This window comes from Macaca fascicularis, chromosome 5, assembly GCF_037993035.2.
Source record: "Macaca fascicularis isolate 582-1 chromosome 5, T2T-MFA8v1.1".
In the NCBI taxonomy this organism is placed as follows: domain Eukaryota; kingdom Metazoa; phylum Chordata; class Mammalia; order Primates; family Cercopithecidae; genus Macaca; species Macaca fascicularis.
Window position 1 is genome coordinate 4641539 of NC_088379.1, and position 14508 is coordinate 4656046.

Sequence of the window (14508 nt, forward strand, 5' to 3'; positions counted from 1 at the left end):
AGGACCTAGATGGTCAGAGGAGCGGGCCTGATGGGGCAGCAAGGGGCAGGGCAGGAAGGACGGTCAGATCACGTGGCAAGGGCTGTAGACTGGATGTGCCCACAACAGCCTGGACAGGCCTTAGCAACAGCCGCTACTGATGCCGGTGATGCGTGTGAGGAGGTAGTGGATGGAAGATTCCAGCTAGACGCACGGAAAGGAGCTGCCTATTGACAGGCACACAGGGAAGGAGAGGTGTCCGTGAAACCCCCTGGCATGGCTTCCTTTAATGGACTCCGCCCCTGCCCTCTGGCAGTACAGGCCACATCTGATTCTTGCCAAGGTTAAAGGTGGGCCTTGGAATCTCCAGGCAGATGGTTTGCAAGTCCCCAAAGTGGGAGCACTGTTACCCAGTGCTGTCATACCGTTCCCTCTGCGAGGACTGTCCCTTCTCCAGGCAGCTGGGTGTCCCCTCCCCAGTGCCCCCATTCCATCCACGGTTCATCAGTGACACCTGTACCCACTGCCGCACCGTCCTGTGCCTGGGGCACCCTGGGGATGAGGCATGGGCAGGTGGGCACCGGTCTACTCTGAATGAACAAACGAGGGCACCTTCGCCTCTAGGCCGCTCTGGCCGCGCGGCTGGGCTTGCGCTCATCATCTGCACTCCTTCCGCAGGACGTCAGGCAGCGCTTCGGAGTGTCCCTGGGGGGCCTGTCCTCTGGCCGGGTCTCCATCCTGAGCCTGGCCGTCGTTAACCTAAAGCTGGCCATAGCCATCGCTCTTCGCTTCTCAGCCACTCGGCGTCAGTTTGGACCCACCCAGGAGGAGGAAATAGCCGTGCTTGAGTATCCAATGCAGGTACAGGGTTTTCAAGCATCCTTTCATTGTCTTTCTATTTTATGTGCAAATTCACTTCTTTTACATAGTTGCAGTTTGGTTACTGGGAGTTGATCAAAGCTCTTAAGGCAATTAACAGGATGATTAGTTAGCAGGAGTGCGGCACCTCAGGCCACAAGGCTTCCAGTAAATGGTTTTTAATTTAAAAAGAGTATATGTGAAGTAGCCAAAATAAGGACGATAGAAAGAAGCAAGTCTTTTTTTTTTTTTTTCAGATGGAGTCTTGCTCTGTCACCAAGGCTGGAGTGCGGTGGGCATGATCTTGGCTCACTGCAACCTCCGCCTCCCAGGTTCAAGTGATTCTCGTGTCTCAGCCTCCCGAGTAGCTGGAATTACGGCATGCACCACCATGCCCGGCTAATTTTTATATTTTTAGTAGAGACAGGGTTCCGCCATTTTGGCCAGGCTGGTCTCAAACTCCTGACCTCAGGTGATGCACCTGCTTCGGCCTCCCAAAGTGCTGGGAGTCCGGGTGTGAGTCACCGCACCCGGCCAGAAGGAAGCAAGTATGGGGCGGCTCTGGGAGGTGGATTGTGTGCACAGCCGCACGTTCAGGTGAGGCCGCTACAGCTTGGCAGGCAGTGGCCTTGCATGCCCTGTACATGCTCTTTGACACTTTCATCCCATCCCTAAGAAATGATGCCTGGCAGGTGATCTGGAAGAAGCAGCAGCTGAGCGTACAGCCCTGTTCACTGCGATGGCATTTAGAACAGTGGCGTGGGCACAGAGCGTGGGCCCTACACGTCCTCAGAGATGGGGCAGCTGTGGACGTGCACACACGCAGCCCAGGCAGCAGCGTGGAAAAGCACAGATGTTGTTTCACGGAAGGGGGATGAATTTTCGCAGTGAACGTTCCTGTGGTGCTTGCAGGGCATGAGCCCTGTGCCATGGGTTTGGTCTTCACAGCTAAGAGGGTTGGGATTACTCCCATTTTACCGGTGGGGGAACTGAGGATCAAATAGGAAATCCAGTTAAAGTTCATAGGCTAACCCAGGCCCAGGTCCCGGACCAAGCTGTGCATGAACAAAGGTAGATTTGGGTGAAACTTCGAGGAAATTGTAACAGAATTGCAGTTGTTTTTTTCCACATCCTTTGACCAGAGCTATGAGCCTGTTTAGTAAGTGTTCTTGTTCATGCCTGTGTGGCACCCATCCTCTCCCGTGTATGGTCACAGCACTCTGGGTGCCAAGGGCAGCTCGGCAGTCAAGAGAGCGCACTGGGGCCACCATGCTTGACCTCACTACCAAGGCCCACCCCCAACTGGCTTTGTGCCCTCAGGCAAGGTCTTTAGCTTTGCTATGCTCTCATTTTATCATTTGTAAATTAGAACTGATGATAAAACTTCTTCCTAGGATCAGTGTGAGGATTTTAAAAAGTTAGGGCATGGAGGCAGCTGGTGCCATGGCAGCTCAGCACTCTTGACACGTTAGACCATGGTGGTGATGGCGGTTTCCTCAGGATCCTCTCAGGCTTGTCCTGCCATGTACCCAGCCACCCACCCACCCACCCATCCATGCATCCACCCACCTATCCATGCATCCACCCACCTGTCCACACATCCACCCACCCATCCATCTACCCATCCACGGATTCATCCATCCACCCACCCATGCATCTACCTACCCACCACCCACCATACATGCATCCATCCATCCACCCAGCCACCCACCCATCCAACAATAGGTGGACCCTATGCTGTTTCAGACAAAGTGAAAAAGACGTGCACTCTGCCTTTCGAGGGGCTGCCAGCTCTGTGTGGGCCTCAGCTTTCCCATCTGTCCCAGGGTGACAGCCTCGTCCTCACAGGCTCATGAGGCACGTGCTGTCAGCCAGTCAGTCCGTGTGCCGGGGAGTTGGCCCCTAGCAGCGCGGCCTTCTGAGTTCACAGATGGACTGGCACTTTGTTCTGTAGTGACTTTGATGGGACAGCTGTGAATAGTGGCCGTTTAGCGAATTGCGTTTGGGGTTGTCCGTCAGGGGCCATGGGGGAAAGCCGAACTGGCTGAGTTGAAAGCGTGTCAGGATGAAGGTTTTCTGATGTGCCGGGAAGACACATGGAGACCTTCAGCACTCGTGGGTGCACGGCCCTGACGGCCTCTCCCTGCACTGGCTTTCACGGTCCCTAGGATGGGCTGCCCTTCATGGGAACCATGGTGTGTTCACACAGGTGTCTTGTCTGTTCTAGCAATGCCGCTTGCTTCCGTATCTGGCAGCTGCCTACGCCTTAGACCACTTCTCCAAGTCGCTCTTCCTGGACCTGGTGGAGCTCCAGCGAGGACATGCCTCGGGAGACCGCAGCGCCAGACAGGTGAGGTGGTTCTGCTTCCTCAGCAGCATCGTTTGAATCTCACACGGTTGGAGCAGCACAGATTCAGCCTTCATTTCAAAGCAAAATCAGTCGTTTGAGTTGCAAGGACAGAGCCTAGGACGCATTCCTCCAGTTGTTCCCACCCACTCGGAGCTCTTGGCCTCTGCTGCAATTGAACAGGCTGGGCACACGTCCACACTCCTGCCTCTCAAGGATGTGCTGACACGACTCTTGGTTCCAGTCTGTGAGTTCAGCTGTTGGTCTTCTTTTGAGAACCTGACGGTTTTGCAAAATCCACATTACCCGCCCCTCAGCGGCTTCATGGTTCTGAGCCTTTTGTAAACAGCTGCACAAAGGTCTGAATCCCACTGACTGGATTTGAGTTGACAGTCAGAGGATTTGTGCCAGAAACAAGCGTGCAAATCCCGAGATCAGCCTCGGCATAAAGAAACGTCGAGAACGGATTTCTTTGTGGATGGTTATGACCTGATTTTCCGTTGTCCCTCCTGCTGCTCCTGAGCAGGAGTGAAATGTGAATCGAAAGAAATAACCATGTTTGGAAGCAGAGGAGAAATACTGCAGATTGCAGTTACGTACAACATCAGAAAAAGCCTGCATCTAATTAGCATATCTTGAAATATTACTGGTGTCCGCATTCACGGCAGGTGATGGCGAAGGGATGACCTGCAGGATTGGTGGCAGAGCAAATCCCAGGCTCGGGAGGCCTGAGGAGGGAGCGCTTCTGACCACCGAAGGGGTTAAGCCTGTGTTTTCCTGGGAGCGTGAGTCAGTGGAGCTTTTGCCAGCTCTGACACTGTCCTGTGAATAATGTTGTAAAGGGTGACCGGGCTCATTGTTTCTGAAACTCAGCGGTTTAACCCAGGCAGAGGAGGGCCTCGACTCAGCCCCTTATGTGAAGTTGAAAACACTCATAAAATGGGTCATTGGGTTTAACGTTTGTGTGTGTGTGTGTGTGTGTTTGTGTGTCTTCCTCTTGTTTTTCTTTTTTAATTTATTTCTTTTTTTTTTTTTTTTTTTTTTTTTTTTTGAGACGGAGTCTCACGCTGTTGCCCAGGCTGGAGTGCAGTGGCGCGATCTCGGCTCACTGCAAGCTCCGCCTCCCGGGTTCCCGCCATTCTCCTGCCTCAGCCTCCTGAGTAGCTGGGACTACAGGCGCCCGCCACCGCGCCCGGCTAATTTTTTGTATTTTTAGTAGAGACGGGGTTTCACTGTGGTCTCGATCTCCTGACCTTGTGATCCGCCCGCCTCGGCCTCCCAAAGTGCTGGGATTACAGGCTTGAGCCACCGCGCCCGGCCTTATTTCTTTTTTAAAAGTAAAAATTCTTCTTTTAGCTTGAATCAGTCTCTTAAGTTTTTTGTTTGTTTTTGAGATGGAGTCTCGCTCTGTTGCCCAGGCTGGAGTGCAGTGGTGCGATCTTGGCTCACTGCAATTTCCGCCTCCTGGGTTCGAGCGATTCTCTTGCCTCAGCCTCCCAGAGTAGCTGGGACTACAGGTGCCCGCCAATACACCTGGCTAATTTTTTGTATTTTTCAGTAGAAACAGGGTGTCGCCAACGTTGCCCAGGCTGTTCTCAAACTCCTGGGCTCAAGTGATCTGCCTACCTCGGCCTCCCAAAGTGCTGGCATTACAGGCGTGAGCCACTGTGCCTGGCCCAGTCTCTTAAGTTTTCATCATTAGATATCAAGTAGAAGCAAAGGAGTCTTCTTCTTCTTCTTCTTTTTTTTCCCTTAAAAGAAAAGCCTGCGTTACCTGCTGGTCCCAGGCAGTCTCCCATCCAAGTACTAACCAGGCCCAACCCTGCTTAGCTTCCAAGATCAGGCTCATTCAGGGTAGTGTGGCCATGGACAGCAAAGGAGTCTCAATGAAACATGTTAGGCCCGAGGGAGGCGCAGTGAGCACCCACGCAGAGCAGACCGTCAGTTACCGAGGCGCTCGCAGCCTTCTGGAATGGACTGGCCCCGGCCCTTCCCTGTCCTGGGAGGGAGCACTGTCTGCGGTGTTGGGTCTGATTCTCTGGCCTTTCTTCATGGTTTCACTGCAAACAATTGCAACCTTCCATGGCGTGTCATTCACTCTGACATTTATAAACTTTATATAAACTGGGCCATGACGTACATTCTTCTGCAGTTTGCTTCTGGGAGCCATGTCAGGGCCCCGAAAGCTATTTGCTGTCTGGAGCGGTGTTTTCATTGTTGTGAAATGGTATGAGCGTACCACAGTGTACCCATACTTGGATAAAGACCCTTTTTTATTTCTAATTACAATTAGGTTTCCTCTTCTGTCATTTTCAGGATGTCTTGTATTAGACTAGAAGTGATATGGTGGTTTGATGTTATTGCTGACGTCTGACTTTTTGGTGTCGAAAGTCTCTTTTCACCTGTTCTTGTTGGATTCCCTCACCCAAAGGCAGAGCTTGGACGTGAGATCCACGCTCTGGCATCAGCCGGCAAGCCCCTGGCCTCGTGGACCGCCCAGCAAGGAATTCAGGAATGCCGGGAGGCGTGTGGAGGACACGGCTATCTAGCCAGTAGGTTTTGGAGAAGCGCATGGTGGTTTCCTGTCCTTAACCCTGCTGTTTGACTCTAGACCAGGGGTCGGCAGACTGTGGCCTGAAGACCAAATCCAGCCTGCCACCTGTTTTTGCAAATAAAGTTTTATTGGAACACAGCCAGCCACCCCCGTTCATTTGCACATTTCCTGCAGCTGTTTTCGCACTGCAAGGGCAGAGTTGAGTAATCCCAGCTGTGACAGAGACCATGTGGCTTGCAGAGCTGAAAATATTTACTCTCTGGTCCATTGCAGAACAAGTTTGCCAACCCCTGCCCTAGATAGATCCCACTGCTTTCAGATGCCTGATGCTTTGGCCAAAATACAGGCAGAGAGCAGCTGATCTGCTCATTTGAATTTTAACTGTTTGGTTAACAGCTTGGTAGTAAACTAGCATCATGTTTTATTTGGATAGAAAATTCTTACACTTAGAAAAAGAGTCAGTTATATCAGCATTGACGATAACCGAGGCAGCTGTTGTGTGGTTAAGAACAGGGGCCACCAGCTTGCCTGGGATTGAGTCCTGGCTCCGTCTTAACAGCCTGGTAACTGTGGGCAGGTTGCTTAACCTCACTGTGCTCAGTTTTCTTATTTTTACAGTGGGGGGTGATAATAGTGTACCCACAACATAGGTTCTTGCCAGAATTAAGTGAATTAACATGTATGAAGTGTAAGCTTAGTATCTGGCTTGTAGTGCATGCCCACTGACTTTTTTATTTGCTAATGCTGTTATTATTAGAATTATCATCAGCATTATTTAGAGCTTACCTGCAAAACTTCCTGTGTGCTAATCTTAAATAATTAACTGGCAAAAACTGGTTGCTCAAAGAAGGCCATGTACACACTCAAAACAGCCACAGCATCTGCAAAACTCTCTTGCCCTCCAGGAGCGCTTTAGGCCCTTTGCCAAGTTTGTGAGAGTTTTGGCGATGCTCTGTCTAGAACTACACACACGCTTTCAGCGATCATCCGCCCACCACTGCAGTTCTAACTCGCACCTGTTCTAGCATGGGCCGGCAGCAATGTGGCCTCTCACTCCCACCACACTCTGCCTTTGTCGCTTACTGCCATGTGGGTAGCCATGGCTGTACATAAGTTACTCATTTGCATGCTTTGTCCTCTGCGCAATGCCCTTAGTAGTTTTTATTTGTCGTTGTAACTCATCGGGATTCTATAAATAGTTGAATAACGAAATTGAATCTTGCAGTACTACAGACAACAAAGACAATGGAATCAAGATTCATCATATACATATACATATATATATATATACACATATGCTGGGATTGAGACCAACACAACCAAAGCTCCATCTAGGTTTAGAAAATCAATTGCAAATGTTTCTGCTGGGGACTCTCCCAGCTCTTGTTCAGTGGCCAACCTGTTACATGACAGGAGGCACGTGGCAAGATTTGACAGCAAGTCAGGAGAAAATGATCAGGTGTTCCAGGTGGTCACAAGCCTAATCACAAGCCTGCTGGCAGCGTGGCTGCAGTAGGAGTCCGTTCATGCTCTCAGGATCCATCAGTCATAGTATGTGAGTGTGAGAAGTCAGCTCCGCTCCCTTCCTGCTGGGCCCATCCCAGCCTCACATTCAGAGAACACTTTCCATCAGAGCAAGCAGGCTCCAGTGCGTGAGGGTCTGGAAAGCAAGCCTTATAACCTATGTGAAGGCATCCAGCTAATTGATAGGAAAGACAAAAGCAAAGTTGTCTTGATATTTCCTGTATTAAAAGAAGAGTTCATTCAGTTACAGAAGGAAGAAGGGCAGCCCTGGGGGCGTCAGCTTGCTGAGATGGTTCCCTCCTGTCAGCGACCCCATGCCGGGGGAGGCTCTGCGGGATGACCGTGCAGGGCTTGCTGACAGCAGTGAGGAGGAGCTGGGGTTGGGACTTGAAGCAGGGGTGACAGTTTTTTGTGTCTGGTCAAGCTGGGTTTAGGGCTTTTTTTTTTGGACAGTCTTGCCCTGTCCCCCAGGCTGGAGTACAGTGGCATGACCATGGCTCACTTCAGCCTCAAATGCCTGGGCTCTTAGGCAATCCTCCCACCTCAGCCTCCTGGGTAGCTGGGACTACAGGTGCTTGCCACCATTCTCAGCTAATTTTTTTTTTTCATTTTTTGTAGAGATAGGGTCTCACTATGTTGCCCAGGCTTGTCTCAAACTCGTGGCTTTTTTTTTTTTTTTCTGAGACAGAGTCTTGCTCTGTTGCCCATGCTGGAGTGCAGTTGCACAATCTCAGCTCACTGCAACCTCCGCCTCCCAGGCTCAAGCGATTCTCCTGCCTCGGCCTCCTGACTAGCTGGGACTACAGGCACACACCCACCACACCCGGCTATTTTTGTATTTTTAGTACAGGTGGGTTTCACCATGTTGGCCAGGCTGGTCTTGAACACCTGGCTTCAAGTGATCCACCCGCCTTGGCCCCCCAAAGTGCTGCCATTACAGGTATGAGCCACTGCGCCCAGCCTCTTAGGGCGTTTTAAATTCTCACATAGTGACTGGCTGTTTCACAAATATGCATCTTAAATGATGGTACTATTGTGGCTTTGTTGCAGTGAACCGGTTGGGTGTCCTTAGAGATGACAACGATCCCAACTGCACATACGAAGGTGACAACAACGTCCTGCTGCAGCAGACAAGCAACTATTTGCTGGGCCTCCTGGCACACCGGGTCCGGGGTGAGGCTCCGCTGCACACTAGTGGGGGCCCTGGAACACAACCTGGCGGGGGTGGGTTCTCCTGGCCCCACTGATTCAGCTGTTCTGTGGACGCACCCTAGATGTGCAGAAGGAAAGAAATATTATCAGATAGTGCCGACCGACTCCCCAAGGCATGGGCAAAGGTTGGGATGGGGAGAGTCCTTGAGACCCAGACCCTGGCTCATGGGTCCGTGGCTGTCGGGTCCTCTGGACATTCTCCATGCTTTGGGGTGCCCCCGGCTTGGGGTCCCCAGTGGCTTGGGTTCCCGTCTTCCACCAAAGTCACTGGAATGTGTGTCCTAGATGGAGCTTGCTTCCGCAGTCCGCTGAAGTCGGTGGACTTTCTGGACGCCTATCCCAGCATCCTTGACCAGAAGTTTGAGGTCTCCAGTGTTGCCGACTGCTTGGACTCCGCAGGTAAACATGCAGGTGGAGGGCTCCCCTGATCTCTTGATTTCCCGTCATTCCCCCCAGGAAACACACCGTACCTCGGTGAGGGGGCCCTTGGCAGTTCCAGCCAGGGCAGCAGTGGTGGTGGGAGGCCCTGCATGCAGCTTGTCCTGGGCTGGCTCATGGAATAATCTCTTTGCACCCGATGCCAAGTTAGACACTGACTCCACAGATGAATTGAAGGATGCCCACTCACCACCCTATGCCTTGCCTCTTGCCTTCCCCTCCCGTAGGATAAAGGGGGTGAGGGGCCACCTGGCCTAGTCTCTGTCCACTGAGCAGCCTCTGCCCCCTGCCCTGGTGCCTGGGCTGCTGCTGTCCCTGGGCCCTCCCAGCCACCTCACCTGTTGGTCTTCCCCACCCCCAGCCCCTCCTGGCTCCCCAAACAGCAGATGCCCCTTCCCGCCCTGGCACATCTCACACGCTTCCTTCCCTCGGCCCCTGTAGCACAGGCTCATCTCCCGTGGGTGTGGTGGTGGGGGTGGGGCCTCCTCCCAGGGGTCCACACAGAGCTGGCCATGGACAGCCTCCTGCAGGTGTGTCATGGGAGCTGCTGCAGGCTCCACCTCACAGGGTCTGCTCAGAAAGGTGGAAACGAGAGCTGGGAATGGGGCGTCCGGCCGTGCTGGCAGCATGGAAAGCAAAGCAGCTTCCCTGTAGACTGCACTGCATCCTGACAGGGGATCCCTCTCTGGAGAGCAGCTGCTCTCGCGTTCCCTGGTTAATTCTGCACGTGCTTGTTATGCACTTACTCTGCAGTTCGGGGCCAGTGGCCGGCATGACTGAGACCCCGTGCCTGCCCTCGTGGGACTTTGCAGTCTAGACCAGCAGACACAAAAACATCCCAAGGCCTCAGTCTTAGGGCAGCGGGAATTCTGCAAAGCAGTGATCCTGGCTGGTGAGGTAGAGCATGACTGGTGACCCCCTTGCAAGGGTCTTGGCCTTTGAATTGAGGTCTCAGTGAAAGGCAGGGGCAGCCATGGGTATGTCCAATGGACGGGTGTCTCAGGAGGAGGAGGAGGCAACAGGGCCCAGCCCGTGCGGAGCTCATCTCGATGCGAGCGTGTATCTTGTTCCCCTGTTGTGAATGACCGGAGGTGAGCGCCAGAGGCCTGGTGGAATGGGGTGTGCTACTTGTTTTGATGATTCATATTTTTAAAAATGTTGAAAAAGGCCACTCTGGTTGCTCTGTGGAAATGGAGGTGAGAGGCAGTTGGGACAGGTGAGAGGGGCTGCCCTGTACCCCCACATAGAAGCACCCGGCGCAGCTCTGCGTGTCCTACAGGGTACTCCTAAAGAGCACTCGGCTCTGGCTGCCTGGGTGCAGGCAGGGACAGAGCAAGGATTCATACCCAAGCCTGTGGGACTGCAAAGCTCTGAATCTCTTGTTACTCCTCCTGGATGCTTCTTGCCCATTGGTCTGGGTGAGATTTGACAGAAAGAGCCGGGCTGGAGCTGCCCCCACCTCCATGCCACCCGTGTCCCTGTGAAATGCCTTCCTCCCACCACAGCCCCCATCTGTCAAGCCGCATATCACAGAACAGCTCGAACCCGCAGCGACGCCTCCATCTCCCCATCACCTCACTCAGCGGTTTTTAGTGAACGTCTTTGCTTTGCCACCAAAGCACCTATTTGTGCAGAAGAGAAGGGCCGAGAGGGGTCCCAATGCACTGTCCCGGTGGGCCAGGTAGAAACTAACCCCTCCCTGACACCCGAGACTGGAAGAGCAGGCCCACCGTCCGGAGCGAGACATCAGCTCCCGCCAGGCTGCCAGAGGTTGATCCTGGTCCCTCCTCCTGCCGGCCGTGGAACCTACAGCAAGTTCCTCAGCTTTCCTGCCTCGGTTTCCTCATCTGCAGCACAGGGATGGTAATGGTATCCCCTTCATAACGTTTTCGTACGGTGGACTGAGTTCAGCGCCTAAAGCACTTAGTGCGGCACTTGGCGCCAAATCAGTGCTCAGCTCAGCAGCCACAGAGTTTGGGCAGGAACCGCTCTCAAGGTGCGGCACACTCAGCTGGGCAGATAGAGCAGGGATTTGGAGATGGAGGAGGCTCTTGGCTTTGCATTCAGGAGATCAGAATGTGAGGGTCCCCAGGGGTTCTGGGAGGCCCCTGGATCCTCGGGAGGAGGGAGCGCAGGCCTCCGCCACGCAGGGGACAGGCGCACGTGGAAGACGCGTTCCGGCCTTCAGGACCGACGCCGTGGATGTGATAGCAGCCCCCGAGCGTGTGCCCTTGTCCGTCTCCTGCCCTGCGGGCTACTTGTTCACACGGCAAAGAACACACAGCCATGGCCGAAGCCCGTGTGGTGCCTGGGCCGGGCCAGTTTCCCGGTGCCTTCCGCTGCCTGCACCGTCAGCATCGTCATCAGGACGCGCCCGCGTCACTGCTTGGTTTCCCGTGGGCCCTGCGCTGGGTTACAGCTTCTGACGGTAACTAACCGTGCAGACCTCAGCCTGCCTGTTTGGGTGCCAGTAGGAAATGGGGACACGTTTTGATGACCTATTTCTGATGTTTGCAAGTCACCTTTTTTTTTTTTTTGGACGGAGTCTCTCTCTGTAGCCCAGGCTGGAGTGCAGTGGCGCAATCTCGGCTCACTGCAAGCTCCGCCTCCCGGGTTCGCGCCATTCTCCTGCCTCAGCCTCCCGAGTAGCTGGGACTACAGGCGCCCGCCACCACGCCTGGTTAATTTTTTGTATTTTTTAGTAGAGATGGGGTTTCACCCTGTTAGGCAGGATGGTCTCGATCTCCTGACCTCGTGATCCGCCTGCCTCGGCCTCCCAAAGTGCTGGGATTACGGGGGTGAGCCACCGCGCCCGGCCCCAAGTCAGTTTCTAAGCTTCCCAAATGTTGCCACAGGAAGAACTAGAAAATGACCTAATCATTGTAGTAACTTCAACCCAACCAAAACCTTTTTCCTAAAACCATCACTCCCTATATTAATAAAATCAAAACATAGACAGCGCAGCCAGCTTCTCCATGTGCCCATCACCCTCTCCTCTTCCCTCCCCTTCCCCTGAGACTGTGAAAGCAAAAGCAATTTTACAGTCTCTCCATCGTCGGGAGAGACACCAAAGTCATCTGCTTTTCCTGCAACTGCCCTAATGTTTACAAGATGCAACAAAGTGAAAACGTTTTCCAGAGTAACAAAGGCAAATGACTTTCTCTTGTGGAAAGTGGTGTGGGAGCGAGATCACCATTATCCCTCACATCGCAGGGAAGCTTGTGGATTCTGCCAGCCCTGTCGTCTCAAGGGCATTTGGTCACAGATCCCAGGGCTCAGGGCTGACTGCAGCCTGCGTCATGTGGATCTTTGGTAAAAGCTGTGTAAGTGATGTGGGGCCCTCAGGCTCTGCAGGATTGAAGAGACACAGGCCTCTTCCAGGGTTGTGCTCGCCTGTGAGGAAGGGTGGAGGATTTGCCAAGCCCATGGCTGGTCCTTCAGGGGTTCCTATTCTGACTTGGGTAGGGAAGGCCGGGTTTTCTGTTGAGTTCCTCTGATTTTTGCACAGGCACGTGTGCTGGGCTGAGTGTCACAGCCCTGTGCCTTGGGACCTGTGCTGTTGCTCCCTGCGATCGGCCCTGTTCTCCTTTAGCGGGCTGGTGTGCATTCGTAGTAAGTAGTTGCAGTGTTCACTACCCGGACACGTGTGTATGTGTGGACTGCAAGGTCACAGAATGTAGGCCAGAGGTGACATGGGGCCATGTGTGAGTGGTGGAGTCACGTGGGTGAGTGGTGAGGTCACGTGGAGTGCATGGTGAGGTCATGTGAGGTGAGCAGTGGGGTTCATGGTGCAGACGGTGTTCCCAGAGGATGGGAGCACAGGCTCTTGGGTCAGCACTGCCCCCCGCTGTGACCTTGAGCTAGGCTTTAATCTCTCCGAGCCTGTTTTGCTCCTGCAAGACAGTGGAGAGGGAATGCGGTCACCTCGTGCTGCCTGGCAGGTGCCAGGCCATGGTGCCCTCGGTGGGGGGCTGCTGTGTGTGGGGGGCCACTGTCCTGAACACTTCATTGGAAACAACAGACACAGGTGCAGGTGAGGTCTGCCTTGGTGGGTCAAGGAATGTTTCCCACAAAGCCGGCACCTGAGGGTGTCTTGGAGGGTCTGTGCGTTGTGCTTTTGGGAAGCACCGGCCGTTCAGGAGCACCAGAGCGGTGGGCATGGTCAGACCCGGGCCCGTGATCTGGCTGAGGAGTTGGGGCCGCCGTCCAGGCCTTGCTTTCCAGGGCTTGCCTGGGTCAGAATCCGAGTTAGGAGTGTCCGATGCTGACGCAGCGGGGACTGGCCTCAGAGACAGGAGAGGAAACCGACACCCGAAAGGCAGGCAGTGCACGCGAAGAGCTCTCCATGGGGTCAAGGACGGAGTCCCAGCTGCGGAGGGGGGCAGGTCGAGGGGCAGTCATTGGGTGCACTGGGCAGCTGGGGGCACCTTCGCGAGTCCGTCTGGTGTGTGGCACATGGAAAGGCTGTGGTGACCCAGGATTCTGGGAGAGTCTTGAGGACAGAGGTTGCTGACGCTGGGCGTTTCCTTGGGCCGCCAGCAGCCATATTCCAAGCAAGAGAATTCGCTGCCCGTCAGTGCCCGTTTTCCACGTACTTTATTTCAGCGATACTGTTTCACTTCCAGATTAACTCTGGAAATGACACACATGGCACCCACCTTTCGTTTGCTGTCATCTGCTTTTTGGGGGATCTTCTCCCCTGCATGTGAACACATCAGACTGACATGCTTTATTTTTTAATGAAAAACCAAGAACCAAAAGCAGAGTGTAAGGAAAAACACGGTGCAAACATAACTCATTTCTCAAGTTCTTCTCACTTGCAGCCCACAGCACGGTCTAACTGGCCGTCGACGGGAAGCCTCATGGGTTAATTCTGGTTGCAGAGATAGATTGGAAAACTCGGGTAACTGCCGTGAAGTGTCCACCACAGAGGGACACCTCCCGGGGCAGTGTTTGGGAACGGCCAGGACAGGCTGGGAGGGAAGCCCAGCTATGGCTGATGCGTGGTGGGACACGGGGGCCTCTGGTGTGGTCAGAAGGAATTTGCACAAGCGGTTTCTGGCCAGACCGTTTCCTTGGTTTTGTTGCTATGTAAATAAGTCATGGAAAGCACAACTGCACAGTGTCCACCTTTCCTTGCTGTTCGTGACCATCTGCCCTGCCGGGGAGAGCTTGGGATGTGGCAGAGCCTTTAGGAACAGGCGGTGGTCATGAGGGCCTCCCCTCAGCATTGGTTGCAAAATGGACCTGAATTTTCCTGTAATGTCCTGAAGGGTAGCATGTGAGGCTCAAGGATGAGCCCTGGGCAGCCTGCCAGCAGCAGAGGGCCACGGCCTGGGCACCAAAGATAGCAGACAGTGACTCTTTCGGTGCAGAGGCGGAAACCCCAAGGCAGGATGGGGCAGGGCTGCCCCGCTCCCTCTGCGGGGGAGTCCTCCTGCCCAGGCTCTTGGCAGCTCCAGGAGTCCTTGGCTGCGGCTGCATCATGCTGGCCTTTGCCTCCTCTGTGACTTTGCCGTCTCTGCATCTTGTAAGGACACGTGTCATTGGACTTAGAGTCCACCCTAGTCCAGGAGTCCCTGATGACCTCCCTCAG

General features: G+C 53.8%; 1 protein-coding gene across 6 annotated transcripts in view; it reads left to right on the top strand.

The window, feature by feature from the left end:
* Positions 1-14508, top strand: part of ACOX3 (acyl-CoA oxidase 3, pristanoyl) — a 67253-nt gene that overhangs the window by 33271 nt on the left and 19474 nt on the right. For 3 of the 6 annotated variants that reach the window (XM_045392070.3, XM_045392069.3, XM_074039349.1), the window contains 5 exons: positions 658-840; positions 3065-3187; positions 5616-5736; positions 8313-8435; positions 8760-8873. In XM_045392070.3, coding sequence (XP_045248005.2) covers positions 658-840; positions 3065-3187; positions 5616-5736; positions 8313-8435; positions 8760-8873 — 664 coding nt within the window. Of the gene's footprint in view, positions 1-657; positions 841-3064; positions 3188-5500; positions 5737-8312; positions 8436-8759; positions 8874-14508 lie in introns of those variants that run through there. The other 3 variants (XR_012434600.1, XR_012434599.1, XM_074039350.1) reach the window with 2 other exon arrangements.